This window comes from Botrytis cinerea, chromosome 4, assembly GCF_000143535.2.
Source record: "Botrytis cinerea B05.10 chromosome 4, complete sequence".
NCBI classification, from domain to species: domain Eukaryota; kingdom Fungi; phylum Ascomycota; class Leotiomycetes; order Helotiales; family Sclerotiniaceae; genus Botrytis; species Botrytis cinerea.
The window spans coordinates 825,428-851,037 of record NC_037313.1 but is presented as its reverse complement, the minus strand read 5'-3'; the positions used below and the strand labels follow the sequence as shown (position 1 = coordinate 851,037).

Here is a 25,610-nt window from a genome sequence, read left to right as displayed (position 1 = left end):
TTGTATACAATATGCAGTACTAATAGAGATTGTCCTTCTTTCAAAATACTCCTCACTCTGCAACTTCTTTTTCTGGTTTTTTAAGCATAAGGAACTGATGCTTTTGCGCTGAACTTCCATTTCTGAGCATCTATAGTCTTGTTTATGCGTAGCTTTAGCTAAGCAACCCTATTTTCATACAAATTATCGTGAAATTATTCTACCATGTCCTACACAATCATCGTTCTCTGCATCGTCGCTCTCGAAATACTCCGAAGAATATGCGTTTCCATTTATATTGCATTCTTCACCCCGCTCTCCAAAGTCCCCGGTCCCTTGAGTCTTAAACTATGCGGGAGTATATGGTTATATCATACTTTGCGTGGAGAAACGATGAACATCGCCCCGAAACTTTTCAAGAAATACGGTGATGTTGTGAGGATTGGTAAATTTTTCTCCTCACAGTGCATAGATCATGGGTGTTAATCATGAATAGGTCCAAATGAGATAATGGTCTCTTCCAAATCCGCCATCCAGAAAATCATAGTCGAAGACGATTTCAGAAAAAGTCCGCTGTATACTCTTACTCAGGAAGATCAGCATGTGAGTAATTTGTTTACAGAGACAGATACTAGAATTTATAAACAGAAGGTGTGTATCCTCATTCCCGTATTTTCTATGTTGATTCTATCGAGAATCCATAGTATAGAAGCTAAAGATATACATCAGAGGAGACCTTTGTCCGCCGGGTTTTCCATCTCTTTTCTAAACGCAATGGAACCCCTCATGAAATCATGTGTTGATTTCATGGTTGAGATACTAGAATCGAGATGTATTACGAATACCGAGAGTGAGGATGGGAGAGCTGTAGTTGATATGTTTTGTATGCTTGGGAATCTAACCATGGACGTGATGTCTGCGACTCTCTTTGGCGGATCTTTCGGTCTTGTAATCAATGAAGATCCACATGTGAAGAACCTGTTTCTCGATCGTCTACGTAGGGTATATATCGATGTCATTCTACCTTTCGTCAAATACATCCCTTTCATACCAAGTCCTGTACAGGAAATGGACCGCATGATTGACGGGATTATCAAAACGAGACGAGCAGAGATGAGAAGAGGTACAAATGGGGTGGGAGGAGAGAAGGCAAAAGAGAAAAAGGATTTGTTGCAGATATTCTTGGATGCGAATGAGAGTGATCCGACGGGATTTACTGACAAGCATTTGATGGAGGAAATGAGATTATTCATGTATGCTCTCCTTCTAATCCCACAAAAGGAAACACCTAACCTTTTTGCAGGATCGCTGGCAGCGATACAACAGGCACGACTTGCACTTTTACACTTCTTCTCCTGCTCAACAATCCTTCCAAACTACACCTTCTTACACAAGAAATTCTCTCTGCGTTCCCATCCAAACACGATACCATCACCTTTGCAAATACACAAGAACTGCCGTATCTGAATGCTGCGATCAATGAGAGTATGAGACTCATGCCGATGGTTGTTTCAGGGTTACCCAGATATACCAGTGAGACGAATTGGATGGACGGGTTTGAAATTCCTGCTCATGTATGTATTCAATCCCCTTCCTTTTTATTTCCACAACTCTTCGGTGTCCCCCAGAACGTAGATATAACAATAGAAAATCCAATGAGAAATCGAGAAGTCTAACATAAAAAAATCACCCAGGTAACAACCTACGCATTCCCCAACATCCTCCAAATCGACCCGCGTATCTGGCCCGACGCCGATTCATATATTCCCGAGCGCTGGCTCGATAACTACAAAGGTGTTCCCGTGGATAAAAAAGCATTTCTGCCGTTCTCGGGCGGGGTCAGGAATTGCATTGGACAGCAGTGAGTCTTCCTTTCCTTATTATCCTACCTTGGGATTCCAATAAAAAAATAAAAATACTGAAAGAAGAAACTCAATAGATTCGCACTTCGCGAGATCCGTCTCATCCTCGCTACGGTGCTGAGAAGATTCGAATTAGATTTGATACCGGGACAAAGTCATGAATTGAGAGTTCATGCGGTACCGTATTTTAAGGAGGGGAAATATTTGATGGGTGTGAAGGTTAGGAGAGAGTAGGAGAGGGGGGAAGTTATAGTATAGTAGCATGGCCGGTGTGAATTTATGCAATTGGGTTGGAGTTTTGGCTGGGGTCTGAGTATATAGCGTGACGGGTAATTTATTGGATTCTGGGATTTGGTATAGAGACGAGAGGTACGGATAGGTAATTGGGATTATTAGTTTATATATTGATGAGACGAATGGAAATTTATTTTCGCAGCTGTGTTGATTAGGAGATTTATCGTGGCCAGGAATTTATGCCGAATTTTACTACGAGAGATGTGATTTTATTACCACTAAACCATGCCTAAAGCCGCTGGCTAAACATAATCTGCAATAATTTAATCTGTCGCAAGAGTCCGAGATTCAAGGAACATAAAAAACGGATGAATGAGACATAATTGCACTCTATCGAATCCAGAATCGAAGATATAAAAAATATCAATTGAATATCAAATCGGTGTATGAAGTTCCTAATAGTTAGACATTTTTAAAATCCAATGTCAAGTGCTGGCATTCTTAGCTAGGGCAAGATAAGATGCGTGTGCATCTGCGGATTTATCTAGGGTTGAGATCGACAAAGCTTGATATATGTCGCGGATCGATGATCTTTAAGCAGGGCTGAGAGGATCTTCACACCATGGCGGTCTGAATGCTGTGATGTATGTTGTATTCAGCGTGTGTGTTGTGATTGAGAATCATATGGATTTACTAGTACCTACGGGATGAATTAGTTTGTGTAGACCGCATTGTATTTGAGGATATTGAAACATATTGTGTAGATGAGGTGATTGGGATGGGAGATCGGAGGGCTGGGTTTATGAGAGTTGGTTGTAGATTATGGGTTGAGGTGAGTTATTTTTGTAATTATATTTCGGATTATAAGCTAGATGTTTATATAAATAGTCTGCTCTCTGTTCTATTTACTATTCTCTCAATTTGATTCTGGAATTATACAGATTATTCCCCATCATTGAGATCATTTTCCATATCATGGCTTATTATTGTGAGGAAAAAGTCCCGTTAGAAAATAACCTCCATGCTACTCAAAATCAACATGGGAATCCATTCTCCAACTACAATACCACGTCCACAACACCCAGCGACAACGAACTTCTTTCTCAAGCACAAGACTTTGCACATCATGGTCCACCGCCCGATTACTCCCATCCCAAACTTCCCCGACCCATTGCAGTACCACAAATCGTACCTGGAATCGGAAAGCCATTTGCTCGCATATACGCACCCGTACTCTCCGACTACAACATCAACTCGCAAGATTTTGTAGAATTCATTGATAATCTCAATGTTATCGCCAGCGAGAACCCGCCTGTGCAGATTACCGATTTAGTGGGTGATGCGCTAGACACGATATCATATCACTGGGCCCAACTCACTGAAAGCGGCGTACAAGTTCCCACGCATCTGGGCAGCGTAGCTGTGAACAAGAGTAGAACTGATACTTACATGCAAAATGCCAATGCGAAATTGTTTGCTCCTCGAGGACTGAAGGCTTCGATTACTACCATGGAAGCTATGGCTGCTGTGTTACAGCTGCCACCTGATATATTGAGCTTGGTTACGGTTACGGATGAGAATACGTATGCTAGTGTTTTGGAAAGAAGGATGGGTGCAGTCAGACCATATGTGATGGAAACAACGCTTGATGTTCCTCCACCCGCTGCACAAACGAATGAAATGGCGCAGATGAGTGCGGCGCAAGTAGAGAGACATATATCTAGGAACGACCATCGAGCACGGAAAGACAGCGATAAAATCACTGCGAAGAGCGACAAGCGAGAAAACAAAGCACAGCGAAAAGTCGAGAAGGTTGAGAGGGAGATGAGGAGATTGGATTTCGGAATTGAGAGATCGCAAAGAGAGCTGGGGGACTTGAGAGCTAGAGAGCCTGACAAGAAAGCGGATAAGACAGAGCGGAAACTGGAGAAGGAAAGGAGAAAGCTAGAAGATGCAAAGGGGAAGTTAGAGTATACAAGAGGTGAGAAGAGTGAGGATGGAGGGAGAGAAGATAGGAGAGAAATCGAAGATAGCAGATTGAAAGATAGAAAGGCATATAAGGAGGTGAAACGGTCAAAGAAGATCTTGTGGGTCCTGATTGAAAACTTATGAGAGGTTTTCTATATTGGAAGGATACTCAGTTGTACCCAAAGCCGCTAACTTTGGAAGAGCTCATGTCCGATTCTCATTGTCAAGCCCGTCAACGAGTTAATAGTTGTCGCTATAGACATCGCGATGTATTGACAATCCTCATGTTCTCCTAGTCTACTCCAGAATCTATGTGAGTGAAAGAACTCATTAGAAAACTCTGAATGTTGAAAAGCGATCCATTATATGTATATATATATATATATTAGACCATTTGAATGTTCTGGTTGTGTGTAGAGATTTGAAGTAAGGTTTCTTATAATTAATTAACCTTAGATAATAGTACGGACTATTGGAAACTCTAAAACCCTTGACGAGTAGGTAATCATAAATAGAATGACATCAATACAATATAGTACAATACAATACAATCAATCTAATCCGATATCCTCCTGACTCGTTCGTGCAACAAAAACATTCTCTAAAGGAAGATTTGCTTCATCCAAATACGAGGAGCTGCTTATATTATTACACACAGGTGATACCAGAGCTCCCTAGTGATCGGAACTCGGTGTGGAATACTTCAACCAATCAACAAGCTCTTCGTCGCGTCTCCTGGATTGCAACTTCGAATCTCATCTCATGTTGACTATAGAAATTATTTCGAAAGAATAACAATTGAGCTATTCTACACAGCGATTCTCATAATGGCGCCCAACGCAACTACTCTGCCCCTTCCCTTCCACCCATACTATCCTCTCGATCTCGAAATTCCACATTACCTTGCCAATCAATGGGATACCTTAACACTGGTCTCGATATTCGCTGCAGGATGCGCTGCCATTTTCTCCAGCACTTATCTGCTGGTGATGAGAGTCAGACCACGGATTTCAACAGCTGATTTAGTGACTGTTCTCTGGTTTGTTTTATGTACATCACCTTTTGAGAATTTCCTCTGCCATAAACAAAAAGCTAACTCGAATTCCCAGGTGGTTGCATTCACCTCTTTTTCGAAGGTTATTATGCCTACAATTTTCGACGCATGCCACTCATGCAAGACCTCTTCGGCCAACTCTGGAAAGAATATTCGCTGTCTGATTCGCGATATCAAACACAAGATGCGTTCGTTCTCTGCATGGAAACCATTACTGCAGTGTGTTGGGGGCCTTCGTCATTTATCCTCGCGGCCATGATTGCGACGGATCATTCTCTTCGATACCCTTTGCAGGCAATTATATCGTTGGGCCAATTGTATGGAGATGTGTTGTACTATGCGACGTGTTTATTCGATTTCTACATCTTGGGGTTGGAGTATTCGAGACCGGAACCTGCGATTTTCTGGGGATATTTTGTCTTTATGAATTCGTTTTGGATTGTGATTCCTTGCAGTAAGTTTTCCATCACCAGGAACATGGTAAAGAGTAACTTCTAACTGCTTGTAGTACTTCTGTTCAACAGTGTAAAGGCAACTGGGAGGGCATTCTCGGCGTTGAAAAAGATGGAGAAGACATTGAAGGCAAATACAAACGGCAATGGCTCTTTGAAGAAGAAGATATAATCGGAAGCATAGAACCGGACGCTTTACCTCGGCATATGATAATTACAGAATCTCGCAACTGTTGGTCCAATGGCTTGGATGATTCGATTTGGTTATCTTCGTCCAACCTTCTCTATTCATTCACTCACTACGCAATCAACCGTCAACCCCACTATGGGATTACAAATACAACTTCCCCAGTTTCGGAATTAACAATCTAATGTCATAATGTCACAATATAAAAACTCCAGAACTCCCTCAGTTGTATTTCCTTTCTTGGTATTCTCAATCCTTGACTCCGTATTTCCTATACAATCCAAATCGACAATTGAAAATGTCTCCATACAAGACCCCCGCCCAGAATCCCCCAGCGGGAACCGCTCTATCAAAAGATCCGCCAACTCTATTTTCTCCACTCACCATCCGCGATGTCACGTTTCAGAATCGCATCTGGGTAGCTCCTATGTGCATGTACAGCGCGAACGACGGACACCTTACTGATTTCCATCTTGTGCATTTGGGCGCCTTTGCTTATCGTGGAGCCTCTCTCACTATTATTGAAGCTACTGCTGTTCGTCCCGAAGGTCGAATTTCTCCTGGTGACGCAGGCTTGTGGGAGGATGCACAGATAGAGAGTTTTAAACGGGTGGCCGATTTTGCGCATGGTCAAGGACAGAAGATCGGAATTCAATTGGCTCATGCGGGAAGAAAGGCTAGTACTTTGCCTCCGTGGATGGGACCTAGAGGGAAGAGTGCTGTTGCTGAAGAAAAAGATGGAGGATGGCCTAAGAATGTGAAAGGAATGAGTGCCTTGAAATGGGGTGAGGGCTATGCGGAACCTAATGAAATGACACTTGAGGATATTCAAGATGTCATTGATGGGTTCCGTGATGCGGCTAAGAGAGCTGTGGCTGCGGGAATTGATGTGATTGAAATTCATGGTGCTCATGGATACTTGTTGCATTCTTCTTTGAGTCCAGTTACAAACAAACGAACTGATCAATATGGAGGGAGTTGGGAGAACAGAATTAGAATGTTAACTGAGACGATCAAGGCTGTGCGAAGCGTGATTCCAGAGGGGATGCCTTTGTTGCTCAGAATCAGTGCTACAGAGTGGTTGGAAGATGTTGAGAGTTGGGATATTCCAGATACCATCAAATTGGCAAAGCTGCTTCCAGCGCTTGGTGTTGATTTACTCGATGTCAGTTCGGCAGGCAATTCACCCACCCAAAAGATTGGAATGCATACAAATTATCAGATTTCCATTGCTGGAGAAATCCGTGCAGCGTTGTTCAAAGAGGGGATCAAGGATCTGAAGATTGGGTGTGTTGGTATGATCACAGAAGCAGAAGCCGCGAAATCTCATTTGGAGGATGAACCAACCGCATATCCCAATGCGGGAGAAACAGTAGATGTTAAAGATGAACAGGGAAAGATCGCAAAGGCCGATGTTGTCTTGGTTGCTAGACAATTTATGAGAGAACCTGAGTGGGTTTTTAGAGTCGCTTATAGATTGGGCGTTGAGGTTCAATGGCCTGTTCAGTACTTGAGATCAGGTTTTTTGAAGGGCTCTGTTATTTAATACAGGATAGATGGGTGCTGCTTATAGGTATAAAGTCCGATGATATATATAGATCGCTCTTATAGAAATTCTATCTCAGTCTATACAAAGTCTAAAGTCTATGGATATAAAAGCCTCTTCATCTACTCGAGTTAACTTTCCAATATTGAGAGTTCAATGGCACATCTCGCTATGTTCAGCACTAATTCCCAAACTCATAGCGTCAACATCTTCTCTAATTTCTCAAACCACAAAATTGATCTTCTCCCCCTTCAAATACCCCTCGAATATCTCAGCAATAGCCCGAACACATTTCTCCTGACTATCCCTCCCAAACCAAGCCACATGAGGACTAACAATCAGATTCCTGACTCTCTCCTCGCCCTCTGCCCTCACCAACGGACTCTCCCCCTTCTCCACCGGTTCCCTCTCAAAAACATCCGTCGCCGCCCCCAAAATCTCTCCAGCATCCAAGGCTCTCGCCAAATCCGCCTCATTTACCACTCCGCCCCGCGCCACATTCACAAGAATCGCATCGCGACGCATGAGCGATAATTCAGCTGCGGAGATGAGATTTTTGGTCTCGGATGAGAGCGGACAGGAGAGAATAATGGTGGTGCATTGAGTGAGGATTTCGGAAAAGGCGGTTCGTCCTGTGCGTGCTTGAGCTTGGGGAATGGATTTGCGCTCTGAGATGAGCACTTTCATCCCGAGGGCTTGGCAGAGATTGGATATTGCGATTCCTGCGGGTTTGTTAGTCTTCTATTTCTCTCTCTCTCTCTCTCTCTCTCTCATGTATATAACCCCTAAAAGCTACGAGATTCCCAATCTAAGTCGAAGGACCCTCACAATCAAGTGATAGGAAAGTTCCTCAAATCAAAACCAAGAACTGAAAAACTTCCTTCATCTATACTCCCCAAAAAACAAAAGAAGAGAAATAAAAGAAAGAAAAGAGAAGGAAAAAAACCAAAAAAACTACCTACCAATCTTCCCACCACCAACAACCCCCACAACCTCACTCTTACAACCCCTCGCTCCCCCACCCTCCCAAGTATTCATACCCAAAATACCCGTTCCCTCTTTCGCCCACTGTTTCCCCCTCATAGTCCACTCATGCAAACTAACCACATCACGCTTGACCGCAAAATAAAGCGCCAGCGCATGTTCGGCGACGGTCTCCGTATTCGTATCCGGCATGTTAGAGACTTGGATGTTGTTTTCGGCGCAGTAGGCGAGATCGACGTGGTTTGTACCGACGGAGGTGATGATGATGAGTTTTAGTTGGGAGGGGGGGAGCAGGGAGAGGGTTTCGCGGGTGAGCGGACAGAGGGAGGTGAGCAGGATGGTGGCGGGGAGGATGCGCGGGGCGATGAGGGGGAGGGGGGTGTGGGGGTAGGGGGTGTAGGTATGGGGGGCGGGGAAGAAGTCGGCGGGGAGGGGATGGTAGTTGGAGTCTAGGTAGACGATTGTTTCGCCGGTTGGGGGAGGTGGAGCGGACATTCTGGAGAGGAGCGATGGGGATGGGGATGGTGGTATAATAGCGGGATTTGGTGAGCGCGTTGTGGGAGCGGCGGATGTTGAGGGAAAGATTTTTTTTTATCATGTGGGGTGGAAAATGCGGGGCGTGAGGGGAAGATCAGATATGGGGAATCAAGGAGGAATACAATAAATAAAGTGAAGATATGGATGCACATACCATTCGTCAACAGACACACACGTCCTACACGCATAAAACAAGTCGGATTTCTTCTCAACGACCTCACTAGACTTGACGCAAATCCTGTGAACAATGTGATATGTATCATTTGAATGAAGCACCATCCCCCAATCATCGAAATCACAATTGGCGAGACTTTCCTTGCAAAAAGTAGGACTGAACGAACAGGACATGCAAATTCTAATGATCATCAATCTGAACAGAAGAAAAAAAAAAAAATCACAATAAATGTTACATCTAAATGTACCCTAAGATAGTAATGAGCCAAGGCCTCGAGTATCTCATCCACAATGCGAGATCTAAAAGCACATATATCCGACGTAATCATGGCGGAAACATTCACTTTGCTCGGAAGAAGGAGAGATTCGCTTGCGGTGTAATGATGCAATTGAGAAATGGAGTTCTCCCTTTTCGGTCTCCTGCGCGCTCGCTTAGCATCCAATCGTGACCTCTATGAATCTTTTACGAGATTCGATGCTGTAGCTCATCCCAATGGTCTTAATGGTGATCAAGACCATGGCGCAATCATTATGTTTCTAACATTTTACAATCATTTTCATGCATGAACTTTAGTTTCATATGTAAATCACACAACTACGTTGTCAGTCTAATTCATTTCTAAATGACAAGCATACTAGTTAGAACCCTCATTTTGATTTGCTATTAATCACATCTATTTCTCTCATTACATCACTTCATGTTACGAGACCTTAGCAGGGTGTCCAATAGTCCGGACTGCAGTTCAATAATAAATATTTGAAACCCTTCAAACTAGTTAGAACGTTCAAATCATTTGAGATGTTAAATTTGATTGGAATATTGAATCATTTTCAGATTCCAATTGCCTTTGGATATTCAAAACCTTATATTATTAGATTGCAGTCCGAACTATTGAATATTCTGGACCCTAGTTCCCAGATTCCCCGTACTCAAAAACCCTTTATTTCCCATGGCGCCCCTCCACCCTATACTCAATACGCCAAATATCAACCTTCCATCTATAATTTCGCTTTCTTTCCCCCCCTCTACACTATCCGCGACTTCCCCATCATCACCAGGAACTTTTTCTTCGACCAAAAAGCAAACCTGTCGAATATCTCCTGGTGCTAGTACGGGTCTCTCCAATTCCACATCTCCTCCATTCTCCTTTTCTGAATCAGAAACTACAATTTCCCAGTTTAAGCTCGTAGCTTTAAATCCCTTGGTAGTGGCCAAATGAACCAAAGTCAATGTAATAGGATTATCTTCTGTGATATTTTCTAATTGGGCTTCCAATGCGTATTTTTTAGACGAGGAAACATTTGAGAGGGTGGACTTCTGGAAAGGTAGTGGTCCGATTTTGGTACGGACAACGAGACAGCCTTTACAGATGAATTGGTATAGTTTACGGAATGTGCGAGTGCGTGGAGGAGAGGATGGGGATGATTCAGTATAAGTTACTGTGACAGCCAGAACGTGAGAGCCTTCTTCTTTGAGATCGAAATGAAGGACTTTCTGTAATGAAGTCTGAGATGTGATTTGTGCTTCCGGGGTTTCTTCATCGGAGGTGGTAGAGACTTGTGGGGGAGACTCAGGACCAGAAAGAGGGAGCAGTATAGGAGTTGGTGTGGAAGGGATCTTCATTTCCGCGGTGAGAGTGATGTTTGATATTATTTTGTTGGAATTGGCTGAGGTTGCGATATCCGGGGAGGTGTGAGTTTGAGCGGGTTGAGAAATTGGAGAGGGGAGCTCATTATTAGCGCAAAGAGTACAGCTGAATGTCTCTCCTACATATGCAGATCCAAAAGCTGGAGGAAGTGTGAGAAGAGGAGAGAGAATAAAGTTCGAAGGGGTGGGAGATGGGTATGAGAGAGAGGCTGAAGGGGCGGGAAGGCTGAGATTTAGAGGGGGTGAAGGAGATGGTGTGGGAAGTGGATGCTGAATTGAAAGCGATGGACGAGAAAGTCTGTTGAAGCATTCAGTATCAAAACGCAAGTTTCAAAATCGAGCCAAATAGACTGCGGGGATGGAATCAGATACAACATACCTTAAAACCTTCAAACTGACTGAATGCGGTTCTTTCACTCCGTCCAAGGTCGAGGTAGCCCGTTGATGCGACATATTCAAGGATATATATGAGTCTCGTTTCTATCTCATGGAAGTCATAGACCAATGCCGACCCATACAACTAGTATAACCGTCACAAGCTTTATTGCTGTCTGTTGTAAGAGTCCCCGTTCTCAATTGTAGGTTTTGATGTCCAAATCATGCAAGGTCTAGAATCGAACAAGGCTGAATGTCCATAGAGTCGTTCGGTTACCTACTGCCATCCTCACCGCTTTCTTATCGCTAGTTCCTTACCTTATCGATACGCCGCGGCTAAAGTTTCACATCCTTTCACTCGTCATCACATTTTTTTCTTAAATTCTCACTCAAAATCACAAGTATAAATTCTCAAATCACATCAAACCCATATTATTCTATAAACCACTGAAGTAAAAATGGGCGACGCCGGTCCTTCAACACAGGAGACTTCTCAAGAGTCTACTCAAGGAATTCCATTAGCTCGTTCCACCGGACTTACTCTAATCCTCGATACTCCCAAAGGTAATGATGATAGGTATTGATACCATATCTACGACACTCCCGCCTCACACCTTACATAAACAACCATCTACACCGAAGCACCTCTTCATTCTTCACAATCAAGTATCACTAATTTCCATTCCAATAGGCCGAGGAGTATTTGCCTCTCAAGACATTCCCGCCCGTAGCGTGCTAGAAGTATGCCCTGTATTAGTTTTAGATCCTAGTGAGAATGAAAACCATATAAAAAAGACGGAGTTGTATCATTATACGTAGTGAGTTAGCCTGGTTGCATTTTGAAATGTTTATACAATTCTTCGCAGACCTATTTGTGAAGAAGTCTTGCTGATACAGATGGTTTCTAGCAATTGGCCATATAAACCTAAGAGTCCAAATGATGGCTCAAATGGCACGACAAAACCACCTAGTACCACTCAAGCCGTGATACTTGGCCTTGGTAGTATGTTTAATCATTCAACATTACACCAAAATGTTGGATGGGAAAGAGATGTTCAAAATCTTCTCATAACCTATACTGCACTAAGGGATATCAAAAAAGGAGAGGAGTTATGCATCTCATACGGATCAAGGTTGACATTCAAGGACACTGAGGCAGATGCGCTGAATGAAGTAGAGGACGAGAATGAACTATTAAGTAGAATTGAGTTGATTGATTGACCATAATTTTCCCATTTTCAATGCATAATGCTACCAACAATTGAGAACCTTTTCAATGTTCTGTTTCGAGGAACATGACCCTTCTGGGCCTGATTGTTCTCAACGTACTCCAAAAGATGTCAGTACAAATAAGAAGTATCCATAATCTTCGGCGTTCAGGCCTCAGTGCAATTTAAGATTCTCAAAAACACAAAAATTAAGAAAATAGCATTTAGAATCCAGGTGGGGGTGGAACGGCGCTATATCCATTATTACTTCCTGGTGGTGGTCCTGATGGTGGAGGAGGAGCCTAAATTCTCAAGGTTAGTGTCTCTCAAACTATAATTTGACTGCCTCTTCCCGCCGAGGAGAGGAACAGTCTTGCAAACCTAACTTCTAGAAAAGAACTCGGTTAGGAATATATGGAGTGAGGAAACAATATACATACCGATCCACCGGGTGGTGGAGGTGGTGGTGCCTCATTAGGGGGTGGAGGAGGACCTGAACCTGGAGCACCCTGTTGTTGCTGTTGATATTGAGCCATGGCTGCCATGTACTGCTGATAATATTGAACGTATGCCTCATACCCACCATATTGAGCATAAGGATCAGCATTTGAACCATAGTATTGAGCAGCTTGAGCTCCATAGTCTGCAGGGGTTGAAGGACTGGCTGCATTTGGAGTGTTAGGGGCTGGTGATTTGTTGTAGTTATTATATCCACCACCACCACCATACGAGTTAGATCTGTCTGGGGCGCGATCACCATAGCCTCGCTCTCCTGAATAACCGGTCTGACCGCCATAACCACGTTGTTGAGGTGGGCGAGCCTTGAACTCTTCATATTGCTCTCGAACATTCTTGAGAAGATCCTCACAGAGCTCTTTGGCTTTTTGTACCTCGTTCGGATCTGGGCCACTAGAAAAATGTCAACCAAGTGCTCGAGCAGAATTGAACTTACAAACTTACGCGACGTGAAGATACATGTCCTCATCACTCTCACGACCTGTGCCATGCTCCATGAAACCAGAACCACGTCCCTTGATTTGAACACGACATCTAGTTTCCTGTTGAATGTGCTTTACATAAGCTCCACCGTGGCCAACAACTTGTGCACGGAGGTTAAAGCCTTGAATAGGTTCAAAATCAATAGGAATCTTCTCCTCGGGCCATTTACGCTAAGAAAAATTGTTAGCAACCAAATTTATGTTGTCTAGAAAGAAACTTACTCTGCCAAACTCATCTCTCTCAACTTGTTCAGGCTCGCGTCTACGGAATCGACGTTCGTCAACCAAGTTAGGGAGCTCCTGCTTCATTAGTTCTTCGATTTTTTGAACGGCTTGCTCGAGGCCTCGCTTTGTTTGACTCGTAACGTGGAGGTACAATGGGGGATTCTAAAAACATTATCAGGTCGCTTTTCTCAATATCTAAGTCCGTGGATTGACCTACAGCAGCTGTGGCCATGCTTTTATCCGGGTAGTAATTTCCTCGCGTGGTGACATCTTGAAAAGTCAATATTAAAATCTCTAAAACAAATGGTGAGTTGTAGGTATTGCGTACCAGCGCCGGTTTCTTCCTTAATCTAAATGTCACGCAGCGGAGGTCAGCATATGCCAAAAGGGTGTATGTGTATGGTGCTATTCGCGCTTCAGGTAAGCTTGAAAGTCTCTCCACACAACGATGATGTTACTTTGAAAGGGGGTAGGAGAAAGTATAGAGATGATTCATGGCTAGACCTATGAAGAAAGCCTGATGTATCAGTGGAGCATAACACAAGGAGTATTTACCATCTTTTGAGTAGAACCTTTGGTCAGTGTATAACGGTTTCGCAGATCGTTGACTTCGATGTCTTTGATATAATCGCCATCTGCGATATACATCTCACCGTTTATGTTGCTTGCGCTGTTACCTGCTCCGGCTCCTGGAGATACTGACTTTCCGACCGGACTTTCGGCTGCGCGAATGGGTGGCACATCGGCATGTTGAATACCTTTCTTGGCTTGGATTTGCGCATTGATTTTTGCAGCGGCGGCAGCTATAGGATATTCAATTAGCAAGTATTCACGAAGCACGGTTCCAAGATGGGTATGTACCTGCTGCTGCTGCTGGATCTGCACCCCCCTTCTTTGCAGATTCTGGGGCCGGGCTACGAGAAGAATGACGGCCAAGGGGAGACCTGCTTCGTCTTGCATCTGCCTTTCTCGCAGGTGGTGATCTCGAACGTCTATCGAACCTTGAGGTTCTCTTCGGCTCCGGCTCCTTTTGATCGAAGCGCGAACGCTTTGCTGTGCGGCGTTCAGTATCATCCATATTGATAATTAGTGATGCTTGTAGAGGTTGAAGTAAATATTATTTGTAGATGTGATAGCAGGTCTCGAATTGCAAACGGATAAATGTCACAATGGATTGTTATGTTACAATTGCTACTACCCAGTAAATTTATGAGGCTGAACTTTATTTCGAGTTTTTGTGCTGGTTGTTCGGTGACAAGGATTTCGTGCACCGACATACACTCCAAGACACTAAAATATCTGGGGTCAGTACAGTGATCGGCAAATACCGCATGGAAGCAAATTCAACCTTTTTGTGCGGTATCGGGGCTTGCTTGAACCTAGAGCGTCACTTCTTCTGAGTCAATTTGTTCAATCCTTCTCGGTTTCTTGAGATAGGACAATACGCATTAATAACCTCTCAAGAAGTATTGGATAATTTCAATTATTCAATATGGCTTCACGCAAAGCTCTTCTCTCCCTTTCTGGAGTGAGGGCAGCAATCCCTAAACGCAGCACTTCTATTACCCCTCGGCAAATCCAAAGATATCAATCCTCCTCCACTTCGGCTCTAGAATACAAGGCACTTCACCGTCGCATCTCACCTCTCCCTACATCCGATGCTCCTCCAGCCTGGTCAGCTCAAGCAGCCGTTTCCAATATTCTCTACGAAACCCCCGCTCCCTCCGCCACTCCAGCCAAACGCCATGTCCTTAACTGTCTCGTACAAAACGAACCCGGTGTTCTCTCCCGCGTTTCTGGTATTCTCGCAGCTCGTGGCTTCAACATTGACTCCTTGGTCGTTTGCTCTACTGAAGTCGAAGATTTGTCTCGCATGACAATTGTATTGTCCGGTCAAGACGGTGTTGTTGAGCAAGCTCGTCGTCAATTGGAAGATTTGGTTCCAGTTTGGGCTGTTCTCGATTATACTACTTCGCCCCTCGTACAGAGAGAATTGCTTCTTGCGAAAATCAATCTTCTCGGTCCAGAATACTTTGAGGAATTGTTGGCGCATCACAGAGAAATCACTGCTAGTGATCCTGAAGCTTTGCAAGGTCAAGATGATTGGGCTACAAAGCGATTGGCAGAGTTGAAGGATAGCGATGATTTCCACCCTGTCAAATTGGCACAAAGTCAAGCTTTGAGACATAAGCACGAGCATTTGAAATCGATCACATATTTCACACATCAATTTGGAGGCAAGGTCTTGGATATCAGCACACATAGCTGTATTGTCGAGGTGTAAGTTACCAAATCGTTCGATTTGCCTGTGTAAATGTACTAATTCTACGTTTTCTAGCTCCGCCAAACCAAGCAGAATCGATTCATTCATGAAGTTGATTGCTCCATTCGGAATTCTCGAGTCTGCACGCACAGGTCTTATGGCTCTTCCTCGATCTCCATTATTTGGTCCCAACGAACAGGACAACTTGGTAAAGGATGCTGAAGAAATCGTTGATGCAAGCACTCTACCTCCAGGATAGATTTGATGATATGTGGTTCAATGGATATGGAGTTGGCGTCACAAATTATCTAAAATAATGGAGGATAAGATTTATTTCTGCATGCAATTCTGTGTATCATTTATACATCAATAAAAATTAAAAATAAACGACGGTGTTTCCAAACGCCAAATCAAAATGCGCCTAATGACCGCAGTAATTAGTACTGCCCCCAATCTATAATGTAACGCATACAATTTTGAGCATTTCGCTCCTCAAAGTCTAACATGAGCACCGATTCCTGAGCCAAAATACCAAATTGTTTCCGTCCATTGACCAAGCCGAAGACCAATTGTGGCCTTCGCATCTAATTTTAAGGTGCCACCTAATGCTCTTTCTACTGCGTCGTATCCTACCCCATCAAAAGACCAGTCCACGGGCAATTTAGGCGATTCGCTTGTACCAGGGGGTACTGCGAAAGGATAGTCGTAAACAATCTTGCCAACTGTTTCAGTATGGTTATAGAATGCTTCAGCATCAATAGATTCAATGTATATTGTGCTATGTTGTAGAGGTGAGAGTAATGTAAACTGTGCTGTTGATGAGAAGAGATGAAAAGTTGCGTCATCAATAAAATGTGGTTTCCCATCATCAGGACCCTTATCGTTCCCATTCCCAGGCGTTGATAATCGAGGTGTAGGTATTGTAGCTGCGAACTTGCTAAGTGCCTTTCCGAGTTTTGGTTGGTATGGAATAGATCCTTCATGAGTTTCGAAAGTAAGAGTCGTATTGAAACCAGAAACATATTGCGAAATTAATTCCCGGCCAATTTTGCGCCCCGTTTCACCACCGAATGTCATAGGATCCCAAGTAGCTTCAACAAGAACATTCGTATTATTCCCTCGAGAGACGTTGATATTGCGTACCGTGGCATCACCGATTATTGAGCCGTTGTTCAAAATATGAATATTCACGTAAGGGATTCGAGCAGTGTATTCAGTTGGATTAGTGAAGTTGATTTTCGCTTGTAGATTGATTGATGTCTGGCCTGTGTTGAATATTTTCAAGTCGCCAACCTTAAGGTTGAGTTGGTGGAAATCACCACCCGTAGAGATCGCTACAATCCCGTCAGCTTCAGTGCAGTTGCGCTGAATTCAATAGGCCCCTAACGCTTCAAAGGAACAACTCCTTCCGCGGGTAAATCTTTAATAATGAAATCACCTAGCACAGTAGATATTTCAACTTCAACCAAAGCAACAATCTTAAGACTAACAGCCTTTCCACCCAGATAATAATCAGCCACAAGATCTCCAAATACATCCTCGTCGGTGATTTCTAGAGGCGCATTCTTGATATGTGATTCGATCTTCAAAGAAACATCTCCTTTGTCATTGACTCGTTTCGATCGAGCTTCCTGCCATTTTTGTAGGTTTAGCACACCTAGCTTATCTCCTTTGTAGAATACATCGGCTGATGCACGAACTTTCGAAACGTCAAGGCTAAAGTTCATCTCCTTAGGCAAAGCTGCTAATACCATTATATCACCAGAAATTCTTGGATTTGACTCGGGTGTTCCGGGCTCCGCAAAAGGTCCAGGTAAACTGAAATCTGTGTTTGTGAGAGAAAAGTTCTTGATCAGCTGATCGAATGTGTGACCTGGGAAAGGTACTGGTACTGTGACGCTTGATATAATTTGAGTGATCCAATCGGGTGTCTCTGGGGATGGTGATTTTGAACCTCGAACAAAAATAGTAGTATCATTGCCGTGAATGTAGTCACTGAGAAGCAGATCCAGTGGCGAGGAATTTGAATTGGGGCAGGTTTGCAAAAGACTGTCAGGTAGATTCCGAACTATACCTGCGACATCAAGAGTAACATCTGAATATGGTTCGATCACAACGTTATCAGTAGTGGCATCAGCGAGCTGAATGTGTGGTTCGTCGGCAGCGCAATTCGAAACTAGTATATCAAATCGCAACGGAGGAATACTCAACCTTATTGGGTAGCTATTTACCAAGGATAGCGAGACTTCAGCAGCCATTCCACGATGGCCATCTTTGGAGAGAGGGATCTCCTTGAAGTTGAGACGAGTTATGTTATATTTGGGAATGGCTGGGATATCATTGCCTATGGGTCAGTTAGCAACTGGATTTCAAAGTGCAAGTTTTACATTGAGAAAGAATCTAGGAAGTAGTGGCTGCGCTCGCGGCCAATCTTTTGGATACACCTATAAACTATAGATCGTGTGTATAGTGCCCGAACCCAGCCACAAACTTCCTTCACCCGATACTTTTCTCCCCAAAGTACAACGACGCAAAAGAACGATAGAGAGATTGACCTTCAAAAATCATTGACTCGGATATACTCTGAGATCCAAGCGGAAGTAATCCTGACTTCAATGTGACATCGGCTTTGCCTAATACCCGCAACTGTCCCAAACGACCCTCTAGCCAGTCATTGGCAACCTGTCTTAATCCGTCCACTCTTCCTGCTTTAAGGTCGGTAACGAAGTCGATTGGTGTGACAACACCATTTCGAATATTTACCACTACCTTCGGCACAACAGCGGTTCCGATGAGAAGATTGTCATATTCTGGAAGATAAACCTCGACATTTGATTCCTGGCTTTCAACCTCTTTCGCGATCCAGGTGCCAAATCTTCCGATATTTCTAACAGCGTTGTTCTTGACCCTTGAAGCATCCATCTTGAAGTTTACTTGTACGCGAGCCTTCACTCCGTTGGCGGTGAAGCTATCTATCGATAGGTTCGTAGGCTCGATAACAAGAGATTCCTTGGCATATTCTTGAACGATTGCAGGCGCGAAAAATGCACATATCAGAATAACGATACCAGCTAAAAACAACATGGTGACAGCAAAAATCGTTGGCCATCGTAAGCCTTCATTGGCAGACTTGCCAGATTCTCGATTATGGATAGAACGTAGAGATTCTGCAGCTGGCGAGACGATTCGATCATCCTCATCTTCTGGATCTTCGCCATCGTACCGAGGGGTATCATCAGATTGCGCTAATAAGGGTGATGATTCGTGTGAGTCGCCAGAATCGTGTGAGTTGTGTGAATTGTGTGAATTGTGTGAAGTGTGTGAAGTGTGTGAAGTGTGTGAAGCGCGCGAATTGACTGAACGTTGAGAATGCTTCGACGATGATGGTCGTTGCTCTGGGCTGAGCAGGAGTGGAGACCCCGCACTGTCCGACATGATGCAGATAAGGATAATTGATCAAGTTGGTGCCGGTATGTATCACTCGACGCACCGCGCGAGGATGGATCTAATGATATCAGCAAAGTGGTATGATGTTTGAGATGTTGAAGATGATGAAAATAATGTTTGCGGTGTCTGAGATATTGAGAGGCTGAGCGGGCGTCGTAAGTCTTGTAGAGGTTCCTGGGGAGTGTAAGCAGCCGCCACACCGTGCGTTAGCTTAGAACGCCCTGTATTGATTGATTGGGCCAACGTAGTGTATTTATGCATGCATTGTGCCTTCGTACCTGAAGGTTATGAATGGATGCCAACAACCTTGTCGATGTCTCAGAAGTACGAGTGCGTATACGTTCGGAGACACTGCATAGGACACAGCATATCTTCATCATCCCATCTTTATATTTCACCAGCAAGCAAGAACAGGACACGTTTGTTCTACATCGTGTAGATAAGATAACTGGAACAATATTGTGGCCAATGTCCTGGCCAGTATCCTTATTAGCCATCCCTAATATCGAATATCTACAAGATAGTGTATCAACAAGTGTGTGATCATAGGATGTTCTGGATTTCGGGTCAACCCTGTCACGTGAAACTTCGAACGATGAAGTACTTACCTGGTTCGTCCTTTATATGGCCGAAATTGTGATGCTATATTCATTACTATGGTATCTGATGCAAGTGCAGAGTCCTCAGTATCAAGGAACATTGAAGATTTACTCAACCTCAATTTTGTATTGCAGTGGAAGTCTGACTGCATGTAGTGAAACTACCCGGTCTAAGTGTAAGGCAATTGTTCAATACAGGACTATCTTTAATGATACTTGGTTTCTGGTAGTTTCAAGAATGCTTCTTCGCAGTCATCGATCAATGAATTGCAAATCATGAAAGATGATCAGAGGCTCCGCTGCGTTGTCACGATATTCTCTGCAGATTTTTCAAGGCTGTCACAGAATAGTGTCGCTTTCGTGCTGATCTCATCGAGAATTTTATCATCAGGTTCTCAACATTCTAGATTTTTCCCTAGAATGGCCCCATGTGATTGCACCTTGGAAACTTTCCAGTCGCAGCTTTCCATTTACACACATTGAATGGCCAATGGTTTAACCTTAACATCAACCACTGCGAAGATTCATTACTGGTGATTTTGTCACTCGCAAGAACACCCATTGACTCTTCGAAGTATACTTGAATAACTATAAGCTTACCTGTGTCTAATTTCCTCTCACTGCCCTTTACAAAAACATACTGCAGTCCATCAAATCCACACAGCACAAAAACAAAACATCGAGGCTTGTATTATTGTGTCTGCTGTCTTCTCCGCCACGATAATTTTTCTCTCGCAGGTCATCATTTGCCTCGATATATCACGTTCACACTTGTGGCAGGCATTAAACTAATTTAGGTATGTCCTAGGATTGCGTGGGATCTGTTCAGTAGGATTCGCATCTGCTTGATAGCTAGTTCCTTAAACCAACCAAATAGTCATTTGAGGCATGAAATATACTGCAGATCAAAATACTCTCATTCACAATTTCAAGGTCTATATGCGATCTTACGACTCAAGAGAACCCGAGTATCCCGGGAGAGCATTAATCCCAGGGTAACGTCGACAAGCTCAACTGGAATTCCTTCTCCGAATCATCAAATCGTACAATTTATAGCTTAAGCGCTACAAGTTGAATGGCGACGTAGAGGTCTTAGATATCGAAAATGATATGTACGAGAATATCAAGTTTTTAGGAAATGATGGATATTTACCTACAGATATTGTCGAATTAGCGGATCACCTTCAACGTGATGCTCGACCGACAAAAGATATTTTTCGGCCGTTTTAATTCGCCTTACAGGTGGTTACTGGTTCGAATCTTGACGTACGTATCATCCAAAACATGTGGTCTGATAAAGTGGCCGCAAAAAATCGCAACGATGGTTCGGACAGCAAGGTTTTGGATGAACGCAATGAGGCCAGATACTATGCTCTTGTCGGTATGAAAAATCTCTGTCAGCCAGATTATGGCCAAAAGGACAACGAAAACAGCTTGAAAGATCTACTTGATTGGGCAGAAAGAGACCTGAAAAATATTCCTGGTAAAGAATCCCAGCCTTCGACTCCTGCAACAACTATAGAAGAAGCGACACAGAACACTGCTAACTATATTCAGAGCGCAAAGTTAATCGGTGTTAAGTTTCTGATGTCAGAAGATTGTTGGGGTGGTAATTGAGCTGGCGGTTGATATTTTTTAGATGGTGGATGATTGGGATTCGACTCTTGCGTGACTTTGGTAGTATTCCATAGCCCTAAGAAATTAACCCTAAAATCGATGCCGAGATTGTGAATTTTCTTGTTGCCAGTAAATATTTCTAGTGACTCTATATTGAAATAAGATTCGGCACTGAAAAGCCGGCCGGCGTTCATATATAATTAATTTGAGCGTAGTTTCTCAAGCCAGCCCAACCAAGGATGTTCGGCTTATATTGACATTAATGTACACAAGATTCAAATCGCACAATGTGCCATCAAAGTGCCAATAAATCAAGAAAATCATTTCCAAGAAGAAATGGCATTTATTCGCATTTTACTAAGTTCGAGCACGTTTGTAAACATCATGTCGTAAGGTCACTTTAGCGAAGAGGCTAGGTTGGATTGCGGAGACTGGGGTAGATTTCACATCTAGCGCATTCATTTGATGTAATGAACATAAAAAGGCAATACCTCTGGTGGAAACATAATGAACTCGACGCCATATTATCAAGAATCAGAACAAGATCCACTTTCAGGTGTCTTCTTTTAAACTTTGCCTCTGGTGCAGAATGTAACTACAATTCTCCATTTTCAAAATCGCCATCGGATCACCGAACATTATCTTCATCACGAAGCATATCTCAACCCCTCACTATCGGGGAACTACTTCATGGAAATTCCGGTCGAATATATCAAATAGAGAAAATCTTATGCGAGAGGTCAAAAGCTACGCTGTGTGTTTATAGAGCAAGGTGATACAAATACTCACAACTTCAACCTATCATCCAATAAATCACAAAGCCCATTTTTATATCCAGCGCGGAGGGGAGAGAATTCGTCGTCAAAAACTGTCTCAAGGGTGATTTTGAATGTCAACAAGAGCTTCAGAGACGTCTAGCTTCACATCGCAATTTGCGGACATTCGTAGATACTATTCCAGATCTCGAACTATTTGTCTATCATTTTCTCAAGGACAATCTTCTTCAGTTTTGCCAGAGAAATTTGCCTGTGGAGATTAGGAAAGGTATTCTGAAAAGCTCTCTGATTGAATTGGCTGAATTGCACGATATGTCCATCATTTATGGAGGTAAGGGGATGTTTCACGATGTATGCCATGAAATTCCATGACATGGCGTAAAGATCGAGAATTAACACCGTGGCTTGTTAGATATCAAACCAAACAATATCCTTCTTGACTAGAGGAGACAGCTAACAAGCTTCTTCACGTCACAAGCGTCCGCGTCTCGGATCTGGAAGATTCTGTTATTCTCTCTCCTGGCGCAGGAATAGTTGGCGGCGAACTCGGCAAACAATTTTGGCGCAGCCCGGAATCTTGGTGCAAAGCAAAGCAAAGCGTGTCTTCTGACATCTTTTCTATGGGCATAGTTGCCATCTATATTATGGATAAACAGATGATATCTTATGACGGTTTGAAAAGCGAGGATTTTGTCGACGGCGAGGCATGGAACCAAATTATAATGAGGCATATCTCATTTTTCTGGATTCAAGATGACTATCTGGAATTTCTAGATCACATCGGGGAGGATAATCCGTTTTTCGATCGTGTCATCGATATGGTCAATGAATTTAAGGGTCCGATGACACCTGTTCGAAAATGGTCTTATCTTGATGCAAATTTTAGAGATCTGGTTGTGAATATGGCGAGGTTGGATCCTTCAAATAGGCTCAGTGCAAGGGAGGCTTTAGAACATCTATTCTTCGGCAGTGACAATACTTAATCCATAGCTACCGGCGAGGTGAGAATAGATTTTGGCAAAATACCCAAGATATCATCATGAGAATCTGTAGAGGTAGAAAATTACCAGGTAGGTACTGCCTGAGTGAGGCCTGTCAAAAATTGTTCTATAAAGTTTCATGGTCATCAGATTTAGAATTGAACACATTTGAAAATATACAATTCAATGGCATTTTTGAAATACATGATGTATAGTATACAAGTATCAGTAGAATAAGACATACAAAATACTCCCTGTGCTACTCGTCGATTGTTACTACGCTTCTCTCAAGATATACACAGAGCATCTAATGGTTCGGATTGCAGCCTAACAATATAAGATTTTGAATATTCCAATTGGTTTTGAGATTTGATAATCTTTATTGTTGGATTGCAGTTCGGATTACTGAACACACTACATGTACAATAGTAAGAGGAGTATCATAAGTCAAAAGAGACCTTGACGCCATTCCGACTCTCCATTTGCAATTTATGCTGTTCCACAAACCTTTCTTCAGAGTCACAGTTCGCTAAACCCTTGAAAGTTTTTGCGAACCTCACTAGAATATAAAGACACTCATTCAGCACCATTTGCTGTGCAGGACAAACTCGATCTCCCTTGGAAAACGGGATATACGCCCGAAGCTGCGCAGTTCCAACCTTCTCTCATCGCTCTGGTCTAAACTCATCTGCGTCCGCGCCTCATATATCTTTATCTAAATGCATAGATTTGAATATGTAATTGACTTCGGTTTCACGAGCAACTAATACTGGATCTTTTCCATCCGATCCTCCTCCAGTAGGTAAGATGCAATCTTCGCCACATGATTGTATGCTCCTTCCGGAAGGTACAAGTATACGTAGCCTTCTTTTTATATCAAGTTAGCACCATCATGAAAGAGGCAGTAATCTGAGAATTGAACTCACTTTCATTTACAATAGCCTTGGTATACTTCATTTGCTTTAATGACTCGTAGGCTAGAGGTCCGTCATATTTGAATATCTCATTTCGAAGCCGGTTTCATAATTCAGGGTGTCGTTCCAAGTGAAAAAAGATGTTTCCAACAGCAATCGCAGTTTGATCTCGTGCGGGAAGAAAGATATTCAGTAATTGAGAACGAAGAGATTGAGCCGTTTTCAATAGCTCATCCAAGAGAACAAGTCGTCTGTTCGGACTTGGGGAATTGGTAGAACTGGAAAGTTTCTCTGCCCTTTCGATCGCTCTGTCGATTTGCTGGTCAATTTGCTGGTCGATAAATGTGTAAATCTCCTCGCGAGCTTTCTTCCAAGACCAGTCTAAGCTTTGCAAAAAAGCAAAATTTCCCAAGGCGACCGCAAGCCGATGCCTTGCAAGGCTATGTCAAAAGCTGCCAGAAACTTCCCCGTATCAAATTGACCTTCTTCTGGTTCTAAACTGTTGATCAAATTACCAAAGATCGACGCCGTGGAGGTATCAAGAAACTACATGGATTGGTTAGATTAAGCGAATTATCACTCTAGGGGCGTCAGACAAGTCGTTTTAACAGGGGCAACAAGTCCACAGTAGTACCATCATGCGGTATTATAGCAAGCAAAACATCCATAAGTTCTTCCAGAACGTCCAGATTTGATATTTGGGCCCTTGCAAAGATCGGTTTCGTGGCAAGGTGAGCCTGTTTCCATGATAAGCCATCTGTGTTGAAAATTACTCGTCCTAAGAAGCTTTCTGTAGCATGCAGCCTAGAAGGCTCTACTATGAATCTCTTCTGTGAAGTAACAAGAATGGTGTGTATGCTTTCCGCATCCATGGTGTAGATGGCTTTCTGGCCCCAACTGTTGGTTTCGAACGTCTTGCCATACGTATCAAGCAAAGATTGAAAGAAAGAAAAGTTGTTTCCATTTGAGATACTTTTCACCACGCCCACAAACAAATCGATGCCCCAAATGGGATCTTTGTGTGAATAGTGACGTGGTTGAGAACAGTTATGCTTCTGCCGAATTTCTTCCTCTCTTCTGCTCTGAATCAGTTTTCTGAAGAAATGAAGAATGATGATAGCAATTACAATGCATAAAAGAGTACTGCGGTTGAACTCCATATTTTTTAATGAAGATTGGCTCATTGTTAGTTGTTGCAATCGAGCAGACAAATCAGTGAGTATTTGGTTTTGGGTCAGAAACGAAATAAAAAGTACAAGTATGGACAGTGAGCTTAGAAAATCAAATGAATAACTGTTAGCACTGTTAGAAAGTAAGATGACTTCCATGTGCTTAGATATAGTATCAGCACTGTGGAGTTTTGTCTCCATCTCTTTTTCTACTCGCCGTCCTCAATTGGTCATAACACCGATCCAACTATTTGGTAAATTGGTCGTTCAGGATGGATCAAACCACTCAAGATTACTGACTATTCGCACTGTACTTTTTCTGATAAAGAACTGTACAAAGATTGGAAAAGAAAAAAAAAGAAAAAAAAAAGAAAAAAAAGGGTAAAAACAAATTGTGAATGGACTGTGACAAGT

General features: G+C 43.0%; 12 protein-coding genes across 16 annotated transcripts; 8 read left to right on the top strand and 4 right to left on the bottom strand.

Annotated features, from left to right (window-relative positions):
- The first annotated feature begins 74 nt into the window (after nucleotides 1-74).
- On the top strand, nucleotides 75-2,276 carry BCIN_04g02280 (hypothetical protein). Its single transcript, XM_024692448.1, has 6 exons — nucleotides 75-424; nucleotides 476-630; nucleotides 709-1,232; nucleotides 1,283-1,553; nucleotides 1,674-1,840; nucleotides 1,919-2,276. Exons 1-6 carry the CDS (start codon nucleotides 205-207, stop codon nucleotides 2,073-2,075), a joined length of 1,494 nt encoding a protein of 497 aa, XP_024548223.1. The 5' UTR covers nucleotides 75-204; the 3' UTR covers nucleotides 2,076-2,276.
- A 670-nt stretch (nucleotides 2,277-2,946) lies between these two features.
- BCIN_04g02270 (hypothetical protein) lies at nucleotides 2,947-4,521 on the top strand. Its single transcript, XM_001557248.2, has one exon. The coding sequence runs from the start codon at nucleotides 3,051-3,053 to the stop codon at nucleotides 4,185-4,187; it is 1,137 nt and encodes a 378-aa protein (XP_001557298.1). The 5' UTR covers nucleotides 2,947-3,050; the 3' UTR covers nucleotides 4,188-4,521.
- Nucleotides 4,522-4,606: 85 nt separating this feature from the next.
- Nucleotides 4,607-5,908, top strand: Bcebp4. Its single transcript, XM_024692447.1, has 3 exons — nucleotides 4,607-5,093; nucleotides 5,153-5,551; nucleotides 5,606-5,908. Exons 1-3 carry the CDS (start codon nucleotides 4,871-4,873, stop codon nucleotides 5,719-5,721), a joined length of 738 nt encoding a protein of 245 aa, XP_024548222.1. The 5' UTR covers nucleotides 4,607-4,870; the 3' UTR covers nucleotides 5,722-5,908.
- A 42-nt stretch (nucleotides 5,909-5,950) lies between these two features.
- BCIN_04g02250 (hypothetical protein) lies at nucleotides 5,951-7,325 on the top strand. Its single transcript, XM_024692446.1, has one exon. It carries the CDS (start codon nucleotides 6,035-6,037, stop codon nucleotides 7,280-7,282), a length of 1,248 nt encoding a protein of 415 aa, XP_024548221.1. The 5' UTR covers nucleotides 5,951-6,034; the 3' UTR covers nucleotides 7,283-7,325.
- Nucleotides 7,326-7,335: 10 nt separating this feature from the next.
- BCIN_04g02240 (hypothetical protein) lies at nucleotides 7,336-9,001 on the bottom strand. The gene is made up of 2 exons (XM_001557251.2): nucleotides 8,245-9,001; nucleotides 7,336-8,004 (listed from the first exon to the last, which is right to left on the bottom strand). The coding sequence occupies exons 1-2, from the start codon at nucleotides 8,759-8,761 to the stop codon at nucleotides 7,505-7,507; spliced, it is 1,017 nt and encodes a 338-aa protein (XP_001557301.2). The 5' UTR covers nucleotides 8,762-9,001; the 3' UTR covers nucleotides 7,336-7,504.
- A 713-nt stretch (nucleotides 9,002-9,714) lies between these two features.
- BCIN_04g02230 (hypothetical protein) lies at nucleotides 9,715-11,218 on the bottom strand. The gene is made up of 2 exons (XM_001557252.2): nucleotides 11,005-11,218; nucleotides 9,715-10,923 (listed from the first exon to the last, which is right to left on the bottom strand). The coding sequence occupies exons 1-2, from the start codon at nucleotides 11,076-11,078 to the stop codon at nucleotides 9,867-9,869; spliced, it is 1,131 nt and encodes a 376-aa protein (XP_001557302.1). The 5' UTR covers nucleotides 11,079-11,218; the 3' UTR covers nucleotides 9,715-9,866.
- A 116-nt stretch (nucleotides 11,219-11,334) lies between these two features.
- Nucleotides 11,335-12,276, top strand: BCIN_04g02220 (hypothetical protein). 2 transcript variants are annotated; one of them, XM_001557253.2, is made up of 3 exons: nucleotides 11,335-11,564; nucleotides 11,692-11,818; nucleotides 11,909-12,276. In XM_001557253.2, the coding sequence occupies exons 1-3, from the start codon at nucleotides 11,459-11,461 to the stop codon at nucleotides 12,219-12,221; spliced, it is 546 nt and encodes a 181-aa protein (XP_001557303.1). In that variant the 5' UTR covers nucleotides 11,335-11,458; the 3' UTR covers nucleotides 12,222-12,276. The 2 variants fall into 2 exon arrangements, with proteins under 2 accessions (XP_001557303.1, XP_024548220.1); XM_024692445.1 differs by having other exon boundaries at nucleotides 11,335-11,577.
- Nucleotides 12,277-12,369: 93 nt separating this feature from the next.
- BCIN_04g02210 (hypothetical protein) lies at nucleotides 12,370-14,681 on the bottom strand. Of its 2 annotated transcripts, none has more exons than XM_024692444.1 (8): nucleotides 14,293-14,681; nucleotides 13,987-14,234; nucleotides 13,760-13,836; nucleotides 13,649-13,701; nucleotides 13,429-13,593; nucleotides 13,169-13,377; nucleotides 12,649-13,117; nucleotides 12,370-12,510 (listed from the first exon to the last, which is right to left on the bottom strand). In XM_024692444.1, the coding sequence occupies exons 4-8, from the start codon at nucleotides 13,661-13,663 to the stop codon at nucleotides 12,433-12,435; spliced, it is 936 nt and encodes a 311-aa protein (XP_024548218.1). In that variant the 5' UTR covers nucleotides 13,664-13,701; nucleotides 13,760-13,836; nucleotides 13,987-14,234; nucleotides 14,293-14,681; the 3' UTR covers nucleotides 12,370-12,432. The 2 variants fall into 2 exon arrangements, with proteins under 2 accessions (XP_024548218.1, XP_024548219.1); XM_024692443.1 differs by having other exon boundaries at nucleotides 13,760-13,781.
- An 83-nt stretch (nucleotides 14,682-14,764) lies between these two features.
- On the top strand, nucleotides 14,765-16,102 carry Bcilv6. The gene is made up of 2 exons (XM_001557255.2): nucleotides 14,765-15,711; nucleotides 15,770-16,102. The coding sequence occupies exons 1-2, from the start codon at nucleotides 14,924-14,926 to the stop codon at nucleotides 15,951-15,953; spliced, it is 972 nt and encodes a 323-aa protein (XP_001557305.1). The 5' UTR covers nucleotides 14,765-14,923; the 3' UTR covers nucleotides 15,954-16,102.
- A 17-nt stretch (nucleotides 16,103-16,119) lies between these two features.
- Nucleotides 16,120-19,485, bottom strand: BCIN_04g02190 (hypothetical protein). Of its 2 annotated transcripts, XM_024692441.1 has the most exons (3): nucleotides 18,250-19,485; nucleotides 17,082-18,038; nucleotides 16,120-17,028 (listed from the first exon to the last, which is right to left on the bottom strand). In XM_024692441.1, exons 1-3 carry the CDS (start codon nucleotides 19,127-19,129, stop codon nucleotides 16,187-16,189), a joined length of 2,679 nt encoding a protein of 892 aa, XP_024548216.1. In that variant the 5' UTR covers nucleotides 19,130-19,485; the 3' UTR covers nucleotides 16,120-16,186. The 2 variants fall into 2 exon arrangements, with proteins under 2 accessions (XP_024548216.1, XP_024548217.1); XM_024692442.1 differs by having other exon boundaries at nucleotides 16,120-18,038.
- Nucleotides 19,486-20,232: 747 nt separating this feature from the next.
- On the top strand, nucleotides 20,233-21,518 carry BCIN_04g02180 (hypothetical protein). The gene is made up of 2 exons (XM_024692440.1): nucleotides 20,233-21,223; nucleotides 21,298-21,518. The coding sequence occupies exons 1-2, from the start codon at nucleotides 21,025-21,027 to the stop codon at nucleotides 21,318-21,320; spliced, it is 222 nt and encodes a 73-aa protein (XP_024548215.1). The 5' UTR covers nucleotides 20,233-21,024; the 3' UTR covers nucleotides 21,321-21,518.
- Nucleotides 21,519-21,722: 204 nt separating this feature from the next.
- BCIN_04g02170 (hypothetical protein) lies at nucleotides 21,723-23,253 on the top strand. 2 transcript variants are annotated; one of them, XM_024692438.1, is made up of 2 exons: nucleotides 21,723-22,464; nucleotides 22,546-23,253. In XM_024692438.1, the coding sequence occupies exon 2, from the start codon at nucleotides 22,754-22,756 to the stop codon at nucleotides 23,114-23,116; it is 363 nt and encodes a 120-aa protein (XP_024548213.1). In that variant the 5' UTR covers nucleotides 21,723-22,464; nucleotides 22,546-22,753; the 3' UTR covers nucleotides 23,117-23,253. The 2 variants fall into 2 exon arrangements, with proteins under 2 accessions (XP_024548213.1, XP_024548214.1); XM_024692439.1 differs by having other exon boundaries at nucleotides 21,723-22,484.
- Nucleotides 23,254-25,610: the final 2,357 nt, after the last annotated feature.